This window comes from Microtus ochrogaster, chromosome 5, assembly GCF_000317375.1.
Source record: "Microtus ochrogaster isolate Prairie Vole_2 chromosome 5, MicOch1.0, whole genome shotgun sequence".
Taxonomy (NCBI): Eukaryota; Metazoa; Chordata; class Mammalia; order Rodentia; family Cricetidae; genus Microtus; species Microtus ochrogaster.
The window spans coordinates 39,681,778-39,694,193 of record NC_022012.1 but is presented as its reverse complement, the minus strand read 5'-3'; the positions used below and the strand labels follow the sequence as shown (position 1 = coordinate 39,694,193).

Here is a 12,416-nt window from a genome sequence, read left to right as displayed (position 1 = left end):
TTTCTTTCTTTCTTTCTCTCTCTCTCTCTCTCTCTCTCTCTCTCTCTCTCTCTCTCTTTCTCTCTTTCTTTCTATTTTTTTTAAATCAAAACTCTACCCCATGCTGAGTGATCCCCAACTCCCATAGGACTGCCTCTGTGATTAATGCATACTGGTTCCTGGCCGGATGTCTGACATGTCGATGAGGGGTCCTGTGCTCTGGATGAGGGCTGGGTGGTGCAGAGAGACACCAGTACAGAAGCTCTGTGGATTGACCGCTTGGCTGAACTCAGCGTCGGTTACGGGGATGGTGGCCTTGTCATCTCCTAAAGGGAGAAAGAAATCACCTGAAATCCTCCGCCAGTTTTTCTTTGTCTTTATCCAGTGCTGAATACCAGATCCAGAGAGGCCAGCAGCTCTCTCCATTGGCCCTTGAGAAGAGCTGCAGTGAATTCCGGGGCTGCTGAGTGGGCGGGGCTGCAGCTAGAACCCTGGCATGCCATGAGGCTTGCATTGACCTCTATGGGTTGTGGCTTTGGGGGAAGCACACCTAGAGCAGGTCACTCACCCAGCTGCTTGATGCCCTCCTTGTCCTCAATGAGCAGCTGGACCCTGGGGATGTCAATGTGGAGCCGTGGACCCTGGGGTGGCCCTTTCACAGGGGTGTCAAAGCTTCGATTGTTCTTGCTGTGGAGGAAGGAAAGGAAGTGGGTGACTCAGGAGCCAAAGAAGGTTGGGGCAAGGGACTTTTCAGAGCAAAGGGACATTAGACACCTCTTTGGTGGTTCCAATAATAAGGGAATTGAGGGATCAGGATGGGGGGGTCAGGGAGAGGGGAACAAAGAGAAAACAGCTAAAAGACACTGACCTTATCAGCATTTCTGCCAAACTCTTTGCATCTGCAAAACAGTAGAGAGAGGTAGCTAGGTGAGAATGGAGTTCAAGCAGGAGGACGGAAAGAGCCATGTGATGAAGAGGACAGTGTCTAAAATGGCAGTGGTCTACGGAGTGGAAGGAGCAAGGTAAAGACCCACAAGACAGCAATGATAAGATTTAATTGTTCCCAGTTTGGTGTTGGCTTAGGTCGGGCTCTCCTTTCTTAGCCCCCGCCCCCAGATCCTCCCCGGCCCCCATCTAATAGAGAGCTCTTCCTATGTCTAGACTGAACAAGTTATCTCTCCATAGAGAATGGGGCTTTGAATCTCACTGGGACTCTTAGGTGATGATCCTGGAGGAGAGGGAAATCAAAGGGTCTATCTAATGTATCAGAGCACAGAAGAAGCTAAAAACGATCAGTCAAAGTGGAGATAGTGGTACACCTGCATCCAAACATCCATCTACCTAACTGTCCACCCAACCATTCACCCAGCCATCAAGCAAAGGATAACCAGCCTACAGTTTACAACCCTAGTGAAGCTAGGATCCTCCTCCAGAAACAGATGGAAGCTGATGCAGAGATCCACAACTAATCACTGGGCAGAGCTCCCGGACCACAAACAAAGTGAGGGAGGAGGGACAATATGAACAAAGGGGTCAAGGCCATGATGGGGAAACCCACAGAATCAGCTGACTGGAGCTAGTGGTAGATCACTGACTCCAGACTGACAACTGAACTAGGCCTCCTGAGTACAGGTGACAAGGGTGTGGCTTGGGCAGTGTGTGGGGACACTGGCAGTGGGACCAAGATCTAACTCTAATGCATGAACTGACTTTGTGGAGCCCACTCTCTATGGAGAGAGACCTCGCTCAGCCTAGGCACGGAGGGGGTGAGGGCCTTGATCCTGCCTCAACGAGGTGATGGGACAGACTTAGCTGACTTCCCAGGGGAGGCCTTACCCTCTCTGAGGAGCAGATTAGGGGTGGGATGAGGAAAGGGAGGAATGGGAGGAGAGTAGGGAGGGGGGAACTGGGATTGGAAAACAAATAAATAAAATTTAAAAAGAAAGCAAAAAAGGAAAAAATATCCATCCATCATCCATCCACTGATTCAACTATCAGTGCAGCCAACTATTTTTTTTTTTGTTTTTTGAGACACACATAAATTCTGAATTATTCTCAAACTTGAACTCCCTTTGAAGCTGAGGATAATCTTAAATTTCTGATTCTCCTGCCCTAGCCTCTCAAGTGCTAGGTTTTACTGGTGTATACTATCATGCCTAGCTTCTGCAGTGCTGAGGATCAAACCCCAGCGCACATGTATGCGAGGTAAGCATTCTTCCCACTGATCTATAGTCCCAGGATCCTCATCTAATTATTTAACCATCTACCCAAACAGCACTCCAACTATTGACTCATCTACGCAACAATGCATTCAATATCCAAACATCTTTCCATTTATACATCCAACTAGCCACACCACTATGCAACCACCCACCCAACCATTTATGTAATTATCCCACCATCCAGCTATTCTTTTATCCAACTATATGGATGGGTATACCATGCATCAAATTGTTACCTGTTATCTATCAAAATACCCATCCTCCCATCCACCAAACCAATCAACCATTTATGTATTCAAACCATCATTAAACCATTTATCTATTCATTCTTGTATTTAGAAATCTTTATATCAACCATATATTCATTCATCTAACTATCTAAGGACTCATTCACACAGCTATTCACTGAATGATCCATTCTTCCCTCCCCTCTGGTCCCGAATGCCATGCAGAGGTTAGTAATTCCCTCTTCTGTGTTACTGTTGTCTCCTGGCTTCTCCCATTAAACAGAGAACTCTATAAGAATATGACTTGTCACTTCTTCACCTTACATCTCTATCCTTCAATAGTATCTGCTCTGCATGAGACTCAAATATTTTTCCAGGGAGTGAGCAAGCATATGAAGTAGCTAGTAGGTGCTAGATACTGTACTAGGTCCTGGGACAATCAAGAAACACCAGATTCATTTATGCCAGACTATGGTGTTGGAAGGGGATAATATCCAAAATATTAACATTTGGCAAAACATGTAAACTTCCTGGCCAGGAATTGAACAGAGTTTTAGAGAGATGTGTTTGCTAATGACATGGAACTGTTTGCATATGTTAATAACCATATGTTAATAACCAATATGGCTTTACCAGTGTGGACCTGTATAAACGTCAGCCCTAGGTGGTGCAGGCACAAAATCCTGGGGCTATAAAAGGAGAAAGCTATGAACGATTAAGGAGACTTAAGAAGGTTTGAGTGGCAGGTCTTCCTCTGAGGGCACACACGCCCTGGTCTCCTGCCTAGGTTCTTCTGTGGTCCACTGAAGGGTGGCCAGTATGACCGGGAGTCACCACCTCTCTCCCTGGAAGCTGATAGAAAAGCCCCTCACCTCGGAGCCTCTTCAGCCGTTTCTCCTTCCTCTTCTTCCGTACAACAAAGAGCAGGGCCACCCCTAGGGTGGCCAGGATGACAGGGCAACCGATGGTGAACAGCTTCTTCACATCATCCCCTTCACCTTGAGCAGACTTGATGGGCGGGATGGTGCCTGAGTGAGGGAGAGAAAAGATCAGTGCTGTGAGCTGACAGAGTCCCATGTGTGGGGAAGCCTGTTGTCCTTGGTCTCTGACCGCCCCCCCCTCACCTCCCAGTCCAAAGCTGTAACCCTCCCCTCTGCTTCCCTGAATCAGAATTCAGGACAATGTCCCATCAGGACAGCCAGTAGCAGTTACGTAGCTTTTATGTTTTATTAATGACTTTCTGGTTCTGTTCTAGAATTTTCCTGATCCTCTCTCAGGATTATTTTTTCTGCATGGCGAGGTTTAATGTATAATCCTAGGGTATGGGGGGTGGGAGTTGGGGGGTGGGAGGTAGGAAGTGCTGGTGGAATTACATCCCACATCCATTGGGTATTGGGGGAACAAAACAAGGAGATCAGTCAGGAGTTGTTGAAGATCCTTCTCCTGATGAAGAGTAACTCCTTCATCTCCCCACCATCTCACTCTGTCTCTGTTACTCCCACCACAAGCAGCATTTGTGTGTCCCTGGGTGCCTGCAGGAGGGCGATGACAGACTCTATCCAAATAACCCTCTGCAAAACCCCGGTCCTTGATCCTTGCTTGTTTTCCAAGCTGGCTTAAGAGTCATCTTCTACTAGAAGACTTTCTTATTGGGGCCTATCCCCTGAAGACTGCTATTGTTCTGTTTTCCTAGTATGTAGGTAGACTTAACTTAAGCTTGTGACAATTGGCACCTAAGAGTTTAACTTTCTTTTTTGCCAGTGTGTGTGTGTGTGTGTGTGTGTGTGTGTGTGTGTGTGTGTGTGTGTAAAGCATCCTCATGAAGCAGACATCAGTTAGGTGCTCACCTATGCTCTTGTATATATTTCCCAGACTTCCTTGCAGCTAGCTTAGGGTCACATGATTATTTGGAACAACAGAGGGTGAAAAAGAAGTGATGATTTTTTTTTCCTAACTAGAGCAAAGACCTGGGTTTGGTCCCCAGAACACATGAGCACATGCATGTCCATTGAAGGCAGTTAAGAATTAATGTGCCCTTTTTCTTGGGGAAAGGGCCATGTTTAAGGTGGTGTAGCTAACAGGTGGTAGCTAATCAGCTTTCTCAGGACTTTATCAGAACAAGAGACTCTTCACTGGGTGGAGGAGCCACCAGCCTCTTGGTATTTGCTACTGCAGAACAGGCTGACTATCTTGACCAGTACACTCTGCTAGCAGAGTCCTCAGAAGGCAGGGCCACAGTTCCATCTTGGCTTACCTCTCCCACTCCACCTCCCTGAAGCAATGGACAGCAAGAACTGCATTAAAGACTCCTCTGCCTCTCAGGCCTGGCCACCAGTAGATCTACCCACTACCCACCTGCTACCAATCTGCTGGTCTCTCTGTCTTGCTCCGTAGCCCTCTACCCTGGGTTTACTCCTGTCCGTTTCTTATTTGTTCATCTCTTTAGGAACCTTGGAGCTGTCCCATCCCATCCTTTCCGACTCACTGCCATCGTAGTCCAGGGTGGCAAACTGGGCGCTCTCGTTGCCACAGCCAGCGCTGTTGCAAGCCCTCATGCGGAGCTCGTACCACGTGGCCTCCCGAAGCTCTGTCAGAAACACCTCTGTAGAGCTATTGGCCCGGACGCCCTGCCAGGCCCAGGTCCCCTTGGGCCGGTACTCCAGGACAATGGTCGTAATGGGGCAGCCCCCATTGTTCCAGCCCTGCAGGTTAAGCCGAGCGTGTGTGGAGTTGATGTGGGTGAAGAGGTGTTGGTCTTTGCTGAAGGAGGGTTCTGGGGGACCGGAAGGGGAGAGATAGGTTAGGGGGAGATAGAAAAAAGAGATTCTTCATCTATCTGAGATGGCTTTTCTTGGGGCAGCTGAGGTTGTAGCAGAGTACCCCAGAAGTGGGGAAATGAGAGGGGGAAAGGCCCTAGAGTGGGGGTCCCCGCATTGAAGGTGATAGGTGAGAGGAAGGAAGAGTGCCAACCCTGGGACCCTCCTGGTAAGGAAGTAGAATCTCTTAATCAAGGTCTTAGGTAGCCCAGGCTGGCCTCTAACTCTCTCTATAGACAAAGATGACCTTGATTTTCTGATTCTCCTGCTTCTACCTCCACGAGCCAGGATTACAGTTTATGTGGAGCTGGGGACTGAACTGGGTGCTGTGCCTGCCAGTTACCACCCCCACCCTGGTCCAGACCAGTTTCTCCTGGTGATGAGAGTATACCGAGATGCTGGTGATGGGAACAAGGCTGAGTCTCCTCCCTCTAGTCCCCTATGCTCTTGGCTCCTCTTCCCTGTGATAGCCATTCTCTGCCCACTGCTGTGGGCTCACCATCCCACCCGCCTCCCTCCTGAGCCCTGTTCCTCATCGCCACTCCTGGCCCAGCCTCACCCCGCCCGTGAGTCTTGGCCTCGATGATCTCGCTGATGCGCCCAGAGCCCACACTGTTCTTGGCTGCCAGCTTCACCTTGTACCACGTGCCGCACTTAAGGCTGTCCAGCTTGAAGGAGCGCTCGCTGGAGCTGATGAACACATCCTTCCACTCCTCACTGTTATCCACTGAGTACTGCAGCACGAAGCCTGCAGGAGGGGTATGCTCAAGTGGGCAAAGCAGAGAAGGGCCGGCTGGGCAGCAGAAACCCAGCCTGGACTCCAACAGAGGGCATAGGGGAGGGCATATGCAAATGAGATGCAGAGCTGGAGGCCTTCCTGTCTAGAGCTGGGTGAGTTTGGGTCCCTCCATAGCTCTGGCATTAGGGTTAGAGAGCTGGCAGGCCTAAGACACTGACCTACGAGGGGCAGGGAGTGTGACCAGCAGTGTCCCCATTTGGGAAGAGCCTTCCTGAAATACGCTCTTAGCCCCACCTCAGACGATGGAAGCCTGAGCTGCATCCTTACAAGATCTCTGCTGAGTCACAAACACTCTTATTTGAGAGGCACTGACGTCATGTTTGTCTGCTTTGAAAGACTGAGAAACCTAGGCCTGGAGAGGAAAACACTTTCAATGTGCTCCGATCCCAGATGGAGGGGGTGGGAGTACTTTCCATGTGCACCCGAGTACCTCCTGTTCTGAATCACCCTCCTGATCTTCCCTCAGGATTACGAGACCAAGTATTAGAAATAGCTCTTCTCTTGCCCTGGGACTCCAGAATTTCCTCTCCTCCCGATCCAGACCCCTCCTTACCTCTGATAGAGCTGCCTCCATTGTCCCCTGGAATCCAGGTCAGAGTGATGGAAGAGGCAGAGGTTTTGGAGACAGTGAGGCGGGGCTGGTCTGGGGGAACTGTGAGAAAAAAGCCACCAGCGGTCAGTGGAAAAAAGGCAAATCCCGTGGCAACGATGGAGGTACTGAGGGCCATGACAGGAAGGACTGGCCCTTCCTTATCCCTTCCCGTTACTCCTCCCTCCTCTCCTTTTCCCACCTTGGTTCCAGCAAGTTCTGCCTCCCAACACCCAGGGTTGGCTTTCTTGGTCATCCAGTCTCTTTAACAGGATGGAATTCCTGTCTCTGTTGCCACTTGAACCACCTGCCTTGCAGAGTCTCACCTTGCACCAGCAGGTTGACGATGATGGTATCAAAGCCACCAGTGTTGGTGGCCGTGCAGGTGTAATAACCCGAGTCCTCAGCCTTCACAGCACGAAGCAGCAGCGTGCCATTTGTGTGGATGAGCCGGTGTCCATCCAAGGACATGGGGATTGCTGAGTCTTCACTGCCAGACGAGGAGGGGGCATGGGTTATGGCACATACTCCCTAGGGCTGGGGCACTCCCCGCAGTGTGGGGGCACATAGAAGAGGGGCAGGAGGAGGTTTCAGAGGATCTGGGGTTCCTGGGCCTTTGTTCAGGACTTCCCAAGAATTTCCAGTGATTCCCAAGGAAATTTATCGACTGGGGGAGGGGCAAACTCATCTGAAGAGTGTCACATGCCCTGTAGAACTGCCACAGGGCAGAGGGATGACCAAGCAGCTTTCCATTGCACAGGAGCTGTGCCACCCCTCCAGGGCCTGTCACATACCTGTCCTTGGTCCACTTCACAGCTGGGGCTGGGTCTCCCACGGAATTGCAAGGCAGCCGGACATCTTTCATCCAGGGTGTTGTTACAGTGCCTCCGAATGAGATGATCTTTGCTGGGGCTAGAGCAAGGAGAATGTGAGGGTCACCCTGCCTTTTAACCCTTCCCGTTTCCCTAGCGTCTTTCACAGGGCTCCCCACATTAACAATGCAAGTCAGGGGAGACTGTTTGATAAACTGGTGGAGATGGTCCTGTGACAAAATGGGGCTCCTGTGTCAGGGCTCAGGAGAAGAACAGACAGGATCTGGGGTCTGCCAGTTTTGGAGGAGATGGTGTGTGACAAGACCTCCCAGGATTCCAGGCCATTTAAGTGTGATGGTGTTCTAGCAGGGACAAGGCAAGTTGGATAGGAGAGGATGTGTGTACATATGCTTACACGTATGTACTTATGTACTTATGTGAGTTTATATAAGAGTGCTGGAGGTGCAGTAGTGTTCAACTGTCCCACCTCATGAAATGCTTGTGTGCGTATTGGAGTGTGTTGTATTTAATGCCCACAGTGGCAGGGTCAGACTTCTGCCAAGAGCTCAGGTCCTAGGACCTTGTCCTGGGAAGATGGCAGACTCTAAGCTCCTTCCCTTCTAAAGAAGGTGAAACCTGGAGACAGGGAAATGTTGGTGGTGTCCTGAGGAGAATGAGGGGAAGTGAGGATGCTGGAATGGTTGTGTGTGAGGAGCTCTGACTCATAGCTACAAGGGACAGCACAGCACATCTCAACTGTCTCAGATGGTCAGACCGCACAGTCGGATAGATGGTTGACAGTAACTGAAGGTTGCAGGTGTGAGCCCCTGGCTTACCACAGACTCTCAGATGGATGCTTGCTGGCTCTGCCTCTGTGGCCAACAGGGGGGAATGCTCTCATCCCAGAGGGTGGGGCTGGGTCAAGGCAGGCCAGTACTGAGACCCTAGCCCAGAGAATCAGGTGAGCGTGAACTTGACGGGGGAGGGATGGGACAGGGGGAAGGGCCCAGGGGACCAGAGACACTGGTAGACTTGATGTTCACTGGTGTTAGTTCTGCTCCTGAGCCAAGATGAAAACAGCCATAGTCCCACTGTGTGACTGATCCTGGGGTTTGGGTTGGGGCCTCAGGGCTGTCATTCTCTTAAAAGTACGGGAGTTCCTACAGACCATGCCATCCCTTACGTCCAGATCAGAGACGGGCCAGGCCTGCCCTGAGATAGTCTTGTTCCCCGGTGGTGGATAAAAGAGCATTAACAGAGAGAACCTTCTGCCTGCTGTTTCTGGTTGCATCATGAGACTCTCTCTGGAGTCCCAAGGACATACTCCACATCCCGAGAAACACCTCTTCCAGGAGCTGAGTACTAAGACCAAGGTCTCAAGTTGGGGGAGACTTTGCATTGTAGCCTCGGTGCCTCTGTGAGAGCGGGCCGACTGTAGCCTGTTGTGTGACTTTCCTAGAGTCAGGGGGCAGCAGAGGCCTATTCTTTGGCGCATGCAAAAGGGAGACTAGTGGCAGCTTCTCACAGCCAGTCACAGGTAGCGGGGAGGGGACATAGCCCTGTTTGGGAAGAACCAGAATTCTGCAAATGAGCTTCTGGAAGTTTCTACCAACCCCTGCCCCAGGCCCAGACCTCTCACCCTTGCCAGCAGGCTCGATGGTGACCTTCTCGCTGCTGTTCCCTCTGCCTGCAGAGGTGACCGCTGCCACCCACAGCAGGTACTGCTGTCCCCGGTTCAGGTGGGCGATCCTGTAGAAGAGCTGTTCTGGACTTGTCTCATACTCGCTGGGAGCCTGTGGGGCAGAGGCAGAGCCACAGTATGAAACAGAAGCCAGGCCATGGACCCCAGCCTGGCATTGTCCTCGGTGCCTGGGGCTGGAGCCAGGTCTCTGTCCAGCATGCTCTCTCCCAGCCTGAGAATGGCGGCGGACAGCATCTGTGCTGGGCTCAGCCCCGGGAGCTGATGGTGCCAGTCCCGCAGCATTTCTGGGTCAGCCTCAGTTTACCTGTCTGAGTTCTAGAGGCTTCTGCAGCTGCAGCTACCCAACGGGTATGGGTATTTTGAGTGAATGACGAGGGGCAGTCAGAGAAAGGAGGGTGAGGGGTCCCAGGAAAACCACATGCAAAGAAAGGTTCTGTGGAGAAGTCAAATGACTGCCTTTGCCTCGCTAGGGCTGCAGCCAGCCCTGCAGCCTGTCCCCTGCTCAGCCGCCTTCTAGCCCTGCCACCTAATCACACTCTTTCCTTCCCAGGAAGGGGTAGAGCGGCAGCAGGGAGAGTCTTACTGGGCACACTTTATTAACGATTATTAGTGGTATAGATCACCATATATATTTGTAGGTTACGTAAATCTATAACATTTTTTTTTAACCAAATGACAGTTTTGACAAGTTGCCAACAAAACAATATCAGATCCCAGTGGTTTTACCAGTTGCTTTGATGAAAAGATTATGTTGCCTTGGAAACCAGAGGCTCAGATATTGAAATGAATTTGAGAAGGCGCTTTTGATAAGCGCTAGTTTGTAGACCTCCCGTCAGCCTCTTCCCTGGCATCGGCTGGATGGGGCTGACTTTCATTTCGTTTTATTTTATTTTATTTTTTGGCCAGCCGCAGGGAATGGGGGAAGAGGATAGTGCTAGGGCCCCTCTGAGATCAGGGCGCAAGTCCAAGGAGGGGGAACAGTCCCTGGAACAGATGGGGGCCCTGAGGCCAGAGAGAGCGAGTAATTAGTTATCTCCGCAGTCGTGAGCTCTTGTACACAGGCTCGCTTGCACATGGCTGTGTGGATGCACACATGTGCTGAGAGATGGATGCCACCGAGGGACATTCTTCATGGCCAGTGGGAAAGCTGAGGAGTCCAGCGATTTGTGACAGGAAAAAAGAAACCTCCTGTTTCGGATGCGGGTCCTCTGAAGGAAAATGTTGGGAGAAGGTGTGGGCACCCTCATGATGGGCACAGATCTCTTGGCAGCATCTTGGGGTATAATGCTGTGTCTAACCTTGAACACAATTCCTGCTAGGGACAGGTGCAGAGACACTTTGAGCCCTTTAAGCTAGGGCACCTGGGGACTGGTACAGTTCAAGCCAGTCCATAACCGTAGGCGTGTGCGATGGCTTTCGTGTCTGCTGTTCTTACCAGGCCTGTAACCCATGTGGCGAGAGGCCCCCCACCCCCACAGGGGCCTTAGTTCTTTTGCAAATTGGGAATCATACAGTCTTGCCTGCTCGGGGCTGTGCGTCACCCTCAGGCAAAGACTGCACAATTATTTGAAAATCAGAATGCAGTTCCTTGGGCTTGTTTCCTGTGTGTGTAGAGGTGTGTGTGTGTGTGTGTGTGTGTGTGTGTGTGTGTGTGTGTGCACATGTGTGCTTGTGTGTATATGCTTGCATGTATGAATAGACGTTGGGTGCATGTGCTTGTGCGTCATTGTGTACTTGAGAATACATTTGTGTTCACACAGGGCAGGAAGTTTGTCTTCCCCTTGAAGATCTTCTTGTGTTTTTTTGTGTGTGTTTGAGTCTGTACACCTGCATGTCTGTGTATCTGGGTGTTTGTGTGGGAGTATGTGAGTGTGTGGGCGGTCAGAAGCCAATACTTGATATTTTTTCCCTCAGAGTGATTTACGTTTTTATTTGCTTGTGTTTTGTTTTCTCTCTCACTCTCTCACAGGGTCTGTCACTGGGACCTCGAACTCACAGAGATCTGCCTGCCTCGGCCTCCTGAGGGCTAAACTTGCGTTTCTTGTGAATAGCAGGAGGTACTGTATCCTCTGAGCCATCTCCCCAAGCCCTGGCTTTTGTGTTTAGAGACAGGGTTACACTCTCCTGCCTGGAACACAGGTTACACAGATAGGCCTGGAACCATGATGGAGTCAAAACAGGCCTTGAACTGATGATGGTGAACTTCCAGGCTCAGCTTTCCCTGAGCTAGGACTATAGGTATTGAACCTCCATATCTAGAGACATATCAGCATCTTACCAAGATTCCAGTACCTTCCCTTTAATTTGGTTTCTCTACAAATCCCTTGAAATTATTTTAAAACCATACTTTTGTATCTTCTAAGTAAGACTTGGTGGATAAGAAATTAAAGAAAAAAAAAAACTATGATACAAAAACCCAACAGGGAAACAATTATATGTCTTTCTAATTATAGAGGCAAAAAACAAAAGTGAAAATGATTGATAAATTCAAATTATTTAAAAAAGAAATGTTATTATGCATTAAGACAAATTCAAAATGCATGCATTGGTGGCTACCAATTCTATTGTAATTTATACAATAGAAAATTATTATTGTCCTTAATATGTGAAGAGCACTTACAAATCAATAAGAAAAGTGCAAGCAACCCAAATAGCAAGAATGAACACAGGATATGAATTCAAAGTGACTCAGAGAAAAAGACAACCAATACACATTTGCAAGTGAGCAACCTAATAGCAATCAAAGAAAGAAAATTTAAAATAAGACGACTAAAATATAAGGGGCAAAAATGAAAACAAAGCCCACAGCAAATCTGAAATCAGTATAGGCTCAGGAGCCTGGGCGCTCTGTGGCACATACATGTGCCTTCAAGCTGCTGGAAAGCGACCTGTACACATGTCCCTGAATGCTTCACAAAGCAAGTTTATGGAAGTATTATTTATAAGGGAGAAAGTGGAGCGATACTTAGAGGTGGGAGGGGGGCTTTGTGAAATATGTCATGTATAATGACCACTCAAGACTATGTGTTTGGACAATGAGCTGGAGACGAAGCTCATTGGTAGACTGCTGTGTAGTGTGTACAAAGCCTTGGTTCAGTCCATAGCACCATGTAAACTCTGTGTGTGTGTGTGTGTGTGCATGTGTGTGTCACACGCATGTCATCCCAGCACTTGGGGGGTGAAGAAATCAAATTTTCTTTTCTTCTTCTTCTTCTTCTTCTTCTTCTTCTTCTTCTTCTTCTTCTTCTTCTTCTTCTTCTTCTTCTTCTT

General features: G+C 49.5%; 1 protein-coding gene across 1 annotated transcript in view; it reads right to left on the bottom strand.

Moving 5' to 3' along the window:
- The window catches only part of Dscaml1 (DS cell adhesion molecule like 1), a 332,236-nt gene that overhangs the window by 3,140 nt on the left and 316,680 nt on the right, over positions 1-12,416 (bottom strand). Inside the window, exons 21-30 of the mRNA XM_026778910.1 lie at positions 9,084-9,237; positions 7,427-7,544; positions 6,959-7,122; positions 6,597-6,695; positions 5,804-5,992; positions 4,914-5,201; positions 3,301-3,456; positions 848-878; positions 548-666; positions 153-305 (exon numbers count right to left, since the gene is read on the bottom strand). Coding sequence (XP_026634711.1) covers positions 153-305; positions 548-666; positions 848-878; positions 3,301-3,456; positions 4,914-5,201; positions 5,804-5,992; positions 6,597-6,695; positions 6,959-7,122; positions 7,427-7,544; positions 9,084-9,237 — 1,471 coding nt within the window. The remainder of the gene's footprint in view (positions 1-152; positions 306-547; positions 667-847; positions 879-3,300; positions 3,457-4,913; positions 5,202-5,803; positions 5,993-6,596; positions 6,696-6,958; positions 7,123-7,426; positions 7,545-9,083; positions 9,238-12,416) is intronic.